The sequence below is a fragment of the Montipora foliosa genome, chromosome 9 (assembly GCF_036669935.1).
Source record: "Montipora foliosa isolate CH-2021 chromosome 9, ASM3666993v2, whole genome shotgun sequence".
Lineage (NCBI taxonomy): Eukaryota > Metazoa > Cnidaria > Anthozoa > Scleractinia > Acroporidae > Montipora > Montipora foliosa.
In genome coordinates this window covers 36,747,752-36,755,251 of record NC_090877.1, presented here as the reverse complement: position 1 = coordinate 36,755,251, position 7,500 = coordinate 36,747,752, and the positions used below count along the sequence as shown (strand labels likewise).

The window sequence follows — 7,500 nt, the reverse complement described above, 5'->3', positions numbered from 1 at the left end:
TTGCTTCTTTCCACAAGATCTTGTGTGGTTGGAGTTCTTGCCTCTCCGTGGGACAGCTTATTTGATTTTCCTCGCAAAATGATTTGAGTTTCGCATTGCAAAATTCATCTCCATTGCCAGTCTGTAAGGATCTTTTTTCGGGTATCCACAGGAATTCGGCTATCCACAGGAATATATGAAATGGAAAATATATGAACTGCGGATATGAAATCAAGTGAAGCTATGATCCTCGCAGTTATCATAGCTTCACTTGATTTCATATTCGCAGTTAATATATGATCCATTTCATATATAAATTTTTCAGGCTTCTTTACGCAATTGCAAAAATTGCGTTCAAAACTTCGAGGATCATAGCTTCACTTGAAAATGCAAGAATCGCTATTCAATCTGAGTTACGTGCAGATGTTTGTGTTTTGGCGCTCATGAATGTGTCTTCGCGCTATTGGTCGTCATTTCACGCAAACGAATTCGCATTTTCTCCTAATGAACAGCAAAAGATGTAGTAAATTCAATTCCATTAGTATTTTTACAATAACTGAGCAATTTCTCGGGCGCTGATTGGCTACCTTATATCATCAAAAAGGGTACAGACAAAAACTGGCCTCAATTTGTTAATTTTCTACATCGTTGTATCGTTAACTTAGTCTGATTTTTTTAAACATACTTTCTTCTTTTTCAGTGTACCTAATTAGACATTGACACTTGAATAAAGTTAGTTGATTGATTGATACTAATTTTGCTCAAGTGGTCCATTGCATATGGTAATGAGTTCAAATTGTTTGGTAGGGTGTGATGAAACATTCATGTGTATAATTAGGAAATTTTTGCGGGTCACGTAAATTTTGTTTCATTAACATGCGAGTTCGCTAACAGAAGGCATCATTCAATTTACAAATTCTCTTCAAAAGGTAAAATAACTTATTAAAATTAGCTCGTTAAATCTGCAGTTTTACGTCTTTTATAACTCTGATAACGACCCTGTTATTAGCCACATCAAAAACTGATAAATTGCTGGGTGTCAAAACTACCAATGATCACATATTAATTTACATTGATCTTTTAAAATTTAGAAATTTCAAAGCATCATTGCTCAGAGATTATCTGGTATATTGTGTTCAAATTTTCAGAGATGGCACATTATGCAACGCACTTTCAATGGTCAGTGCTTTCTTCTTGGATGACTGATTAGAAAACGATAACCTTGTGCTAAGTAGGCAAAAATGTATCTGAGGAAAGATTCCCCTATAGTGCTGGCAAAAAAAGTTTAGAATATAAATTAAAGCTAACCCCTAGACTATCGATATCCCGTCTCTATTATTATTATATATACATATACATAGAGCGGTTTTGAGCGTCGAAAGTACAGTAACCGCGAATTGCTTTGGTTTCTGATTACTTCACTCAGTGATTGGTTCAAAGTTCTCGCGCCACTTTTTTAACGAATCAGAAGTGAAACCAAAACCAATCGTGGCTCGCGCGTGCACATTTTCCCGCGCTTTGTGTCGGCTACGTGTAATTGCATCGAGTTTTGATTTGTTTACCGGATTGTCTCCGTCCTTTTTGATTGGCTAAAGTAATTACTTTGGTTTTGGTTTTACGACACTCGATTGAAACTCGCTCCCTATAGTATATATTTTTTTTGAAGAAATTAAGAATCATCAAGAATCATGTTAAAATGTACTCACCAACAAAAAGATGGCGATCACAACAAGAGCAATTATGATGACACTAGAGACAGCTAGTGCAATTACCCATGGAGGAACCTCGGAGATTCTGGTTATAAAAAGTGTTGATATAAATAAGACAGCGACAAATAAAACTTGAATCTCAGTTTGATTTAAAGGCATAAGCACGCTCCAGAACATATTTGTTATTGCGTTATTTTCATTTTACGTTCAATTTAAAGAACCGTACAACTGTACCAAACTGAAAGGCTGACTTTACTGTGGTAGCCTAGCTTTACTGTGGTAGGATCCGTTTTCATAGTGAGTTAGTGTGTCTCTTGGGTGGTGTTTCATCAGAATTAACAGTTGGCTAGATTAACTAATTAATTAATTCGTTTATTTTCTTCGATTGGCGAGCCGAGAATCGTTTTTGGTTCATTTCATTTGTTTGTTTTTCAAAATGCATTAAACCACGACTAGGTTTACACCAGAGAAATTGGTTCCGGATTCTGTCAATGTTTTTTGCATTCAATGCAATTTTAGAGTATTCGGCTTCCTAGGTGTTTTACACTGAAAGAATATTCCGACTCCTGACCCGTTTACACACCGAAGACACACTCTGGGAACATTTGTGATGGAAGGGTTACCCAAGCTAAGAAAAGACAAGGGGTGGACATGCCACACTTTATTCCCTTCCTGTGTGAAAACATGTTACAGCACATTTTATAGTTTTTTGCCCTAAACGAGCAGATCCTTTAAAGGATTCTCCTTTTTAACCGCGCGCCATGGGCCCGAGCGCGTTTCTTGCTCTGCACGGGCTTTTTTTTTTTTTTTTCGTTTTTGGTCGGAAGGCTGAACGAAACTTCCCCTGCCACTCGGCCATATAGTCAGTGGGACCTTTCCAATCACACAACTTATGATGTTTTATTCGCCAAAAGCTCTTAAAACCCTTAATGTTACTTACAATTTTAATGAATATTCCACTCTTTATTTAAAACAAAATAATATTTCCTTTTTGTGTTATCGAAGCGCTTGATTCGAAGGGAGTACTTGGATACATAAAAGGCTTTAACGTCATCCATGGAAAGTGTCGACGTTGCAATTTTCATTGGTAGGGAAATAATCCAGCCGTACTAAAGATGGCAGTGGATAAGGTAATTGTTTTGAATTAGTGTCACTACTTTGCTAGCCTTTTAACCCTCAAGTAAGAGACCCAAATTAAATTTTAATCCGTGACTTTTAAGAAAGAAAGCTGTAAGTTGTTACAAAGTGTTATTATCGTGTCGTTCATCACCATACATATCCCCTTACCGCGTCATCGGATATTTACAACGGCTACGACTTGATGGTGCAACTGGAGATTTCACACCTCGTGTGCATGTCGTATGGCTGTAAACTTGTTGAGCCCCAGATTGATCCACAGAGCTTGATCAAAGTGATTTTGTGTCTATTAGTCATCAGTGAATCAACAAGGACTTGTGCTTTTGTAATCGGATGGGGGGGTGGGGGGGGGGGGGGGGGGGGGGGGGGGTGGGGGGGGGTGGGGGGGGGGGGGGGCGGGGGGTGGGGGTACTAACGCCATATATCGTACTATATAGGTATGTGTCGCTGTGAAGGGTATGGGTTTTCAAGCCCCAAGTTTACTCTAGGAGAGAGTATATAAATCATAAGCCTTTCGGTCCTAGACCTAGGGTATCATTTTTCAACGAAACTGACCAGTCGGTTGAAGATTTTTAATCAGACTAAGGGAAACCAGAATTCCCCCACTCAAGAATATATAAAAAAATGAAATCGGCACAAGTTTAAGTTTAAACGTAACTCCAACCTCAACAGAGTCAATGAATGTCTATCATGATAACACCTCTGGATATTATTAACTGTCCAAGATCGGGTTCAAAACGTTTTCGGACTCAACTTGCCACTGAGATTACGGATATCACAATCTCCAGAAACATGACCAAACTGGGGAGTTTTTAAGTCGGATTCGTCCCTCTTAGTGTGTAAACGGCAAAATCAATCCGGTAACTAACTAAAAACGTTTCCAGATTCGGTCACGAATCGGGAAAAAAGTCCTCTTGTGTAAACCTAGTCCAAGTCGAAACCGTTGACAACGCATGGCTTTTTTAAGCATTTTAGAGCGAGTTTCAATCTAGTGGTCGTAAAACCAAAACCAAACCAAAGCAATTACTTTGGCCAATCAAAAAGGACGGAGACAAGCCAGTAAACCAATCAAAACATCGAAGTAATTACAAGTAGCCGACACAAAGCGCGGGAAAATGTGCACGCGCGAGCCACGATTGGTTTTTGGTTTTACTTTTGATTGGCTGAAAAAATGGCGCGAAGGCACTGAGTGACAGTAATGTAAAACCAAAGCAATTTGGCTAATTACATTCTGACACACAATTGAAACCGCTCTAAATCAGGAACGAGTTTAAAACTTTGTCATCGTGCCTATATGCCGAGTAACCGGGCTAAAACCATAAGATAAACCGCTGGAATAATATTTCGTCAAAAAAATGTAACATCCAAAACAAGAATTACAAACCGGTTGAGTAGTGTCCTTCTAGGTTCGGTGGAACCTTGTACGCAGATTATTGTTGAACAGCAACGGTTGTAAAGCTTTCAAATCTTAACTGACTCGTGCTATTTGCTTGTTGTAAGCGCTTCCAAAATAGCGGTTTCGTTTTATCCTTGAAGAAGCTGCGAACGTTGGGGCACTTCAAAATGTGACACGTAAACTTCCCGAGGAAAACTTGAGGAACTCGATGCTCACAAATCCCTCAAAGGTGGTCTCTAAAAAACGGTTGGAAAATGTCCGGTATAGGTCTACAGTTAGGCCAAGAGTGACTGTGTCGCTTCAGCTTCGCATACCGCGCGGTCAAAAACTCGGTCCATGTGTAAGGTCAATTGTGAAATATTTTTCTTGGTTTTTTCCTGAAAAGAGAAACAACAAGTTGTAAGTAAGAACGCCACTCTTAAATCATGCATAGGACTCGCCGGGCCATCTTCAAAGTGTCTCCAAGAGCTTACTTTTTTGAGATTTATGATATCAATTAACTAGTTTTTAACTTTAACAAATGGAATGACTCAGGGGCTGTTTACATGAAGGGAGGAAGATCCTAGAACCAGAAGCATCCTAGAGGGCGGATTATCTTGGCGGCCTATAGCTTTTTTTTGCGTTTAGTTTTACATGCAAAGGTCGCACCCTTGGTTCCCAGCACTAGGAGGTTTCGGCTTCAGGTGTAGGAGACGTACTAGATCGAGAATAGAAGTGGAGATACATCTTAGTGAAACTTACCCTTCTTAGCGTATGGATAAGAATGTCAAGTGAGGCCTCACCCGCTAACTGTGTGCATATGATTGACGAAGAACGTTCGCTTGATCCACAGCCACAGGAACTTCTTATACAACACCCCAAAGACAGAGAAAAATGGCTGGACACGCGTGGGAACTGGAACCCGCGACCTTTTCGGATTAGATCACCCGTTGCTCTTAGGCTAACAAGGCCAGACGGGAGCGGGCCCGTGGGATTTTGAAGACATAAATCAGTTCGGCTCAAATTTCCACGGTGCCTGCTCTCGCCTGGCCTTTGCAGTTCAGTCGGTAGAGCAACGGTGATCTAATCCGAAGGTCGTTGGGTTCGATTGCCACCACTGGTCCAGGAGATTTTTCTCTGTCCTTGGGTGTTGCATAAGAAGTTCCTGATTTTTTTTTTTTTTTTTGTTTTTGGGGGGGGGGGGGGGGGGGGGGGGGTGATGGTTTCATGGAATCAGCGAAGGTTCTTCGTCCCTCATATGCACACAGTAGCGTTGGCCTCACTTGAATTCTCTCCATACACATATACTCCGTGAAAACATAGATTTACATGATGAAGATTTCCGAATGTGAGGACATAGATGTCCGTCATGGGGTTACGGACATGAGTCACGCGGCCGTTGGTTTCATTAATTTATTATTATTATTATTATATTATTATATTATTATTTATTATTATTATGTCATTATTATGGCAGTGAAACGTAAGCATGCCTCCTTAAATTGAGATATTGACAAGGCGCAAGCATCGCGAAGCTTGTCATTCCCATAGCCTAAAATAATTAGTAAAATAAAGAAAGTCCTCAAATGATATAAGAAACCCAAAAAGTTGTAGTGTAAAAGGTTTGCACCAGTTCAATAGATCCTACGCAGTGAGAACTTTGAAACTGCGTGCAATGTTAAGGGTAACTTGAGATGACTGCCTTTTGCATATCCAGTAAGATCTTATCTGCCCTGGACACCTACAAGTTCTTTAATACTCTCTAGTGTCTTTCTTGATACGCCACCAAGCACATCAATGATGATGTTGTGACTGTTGGCAATCTTATAGTGTGGGTACTGCTGACGCATCTCCCATCCTGAGCTGTGCTTACTTCGAGGTTTTCTCTTCTTCCCTCTGTTTCCTTGTTTGCCCATCCACGGGCAACTATCAATCTCTAGTAGTAGCACCTGCGTCTTTTCCTTCTTCTGCTTATCTACAACTGTTGCAATCGATCCGGTTTGCCCTCTTACTTCCGTCTTCTCTGCATAGCACTGGCACATCCCAGAAGGCGCTGGCTTGAATCACATTTCTTTGTACTTCTGGCTTGGGTGTTTCAGGCGAAGCACCAAGATGGCGCCACTTTCTATTAGGCCCATATCAACTGAGCAGATCGAAGAATAGAACTTTGAGGGCTGCGTCGTGCCTGGTCCTTGTACTTGCTCTGCGCTAGTGCACCAAATCCACTCAAAGGCATGAGCGAACATCTCTCCACATCTTTTCCGCACATGTACTGACACTTGACGTCTGTTTTGTTGCTTGTGTCTTGTCTTGTACTTGTGTTGGTAAATCTTAGTGGGGATTAGCTGTTGGTTATAGTTCGTAAACTCCAGCCACTGTGTGCGTGGGCGCAATTTTCCAGCGGCGTAGCCAACTGAAACAGCCAATCACATCCCGCGTCATCCCATCTTTGCTTCAATAATCAACTTGTCCTTTGCCATTTCTGTGGCGTACCCTCCTCAGTCCTACATTTCTTCTCTTCCTTGATCCTCATCATAGCCCCGACGTTCTCATCCAGGTAACTCTTTCTTCCTTCTTCGGTGTTAGCAAGTTGGGCACGGTTAGCTTAACTTCAGATACAATCCTCTTTTCCGAAGCCTATCTCTCGGTATCTTTCTTCAGAGATCGTCCTTCACAGTTCTTTCGGCACCTTTCCTCGAACTCTCGTACCATGCGCATAGGTGCGCGTTCTTTCACTTGCCGTCACCGCTTAATTGCAGTCTTCACCTTGATATTCTTGTACGTTGACTCTACTGACTTGAGACCTCTTCCTCCGTACTTTCTCGCTAGGTAAAGTAAATCCGTTGTTCCCATGGGGTGGTAGGCCCGCCGTTCTTCATTTCAGGATCTTACGGCTCTTCGCGGTCTAATTCCTGAAGCTCCGCAATGGGCCAGCTCTGGGTCCACCATGGGGTAACATTATTATTATCATCATCATTATCATCATCATCATCATCATCATCATCATCATCATCATCATTATTTATCATTATTCTTATTATTGTTATTAGTATTATTATTATATAAGAGACCTAATAATTTTATTAAATTTGATAAACTCCTATTGCGTAATTTCAACTACCTTGTTAAGCCAAGAAATAACTTCACACTTATTTACATGAATATTAGTGAATATAAGTAACAAAAACATTATACCTTGAATCGCTTTCCCCCCTCCACCCCACCCCCCCCATCCGTACCCCTTTCCGTTTTTCAACGTCCAACTCACAAAGCGCGGGAACATTATCTCCGTCTCTTATT

At 40.9% G+C, this 7,500-nt stretch overlaps 1 protein-coding gene across 2 annotated transcripts in view; it reads right to left on the bottom strand.

The window, feature by feature from the left end:
* The window catches only part of LOC137970191 (uncharacterized), a 48,926-nt gene that overhangs the window by 10,456 nt on the left and 30,970 nt on the right, over nt 1-7,500 (bottom strand). For both annotated transcript variants that reach the window (XM_068816711.1, XM_068816710.1), the window contains one exon: nt 1,686-1,763. In XM_068816711.1, coding sequence (XP_068672812.1) covers nt 1,686-1,763 — 78 coding nt within the window. The remainder of the gene's footprint in view (nt 1-1,685; nt 1,764-7,500) is intronic.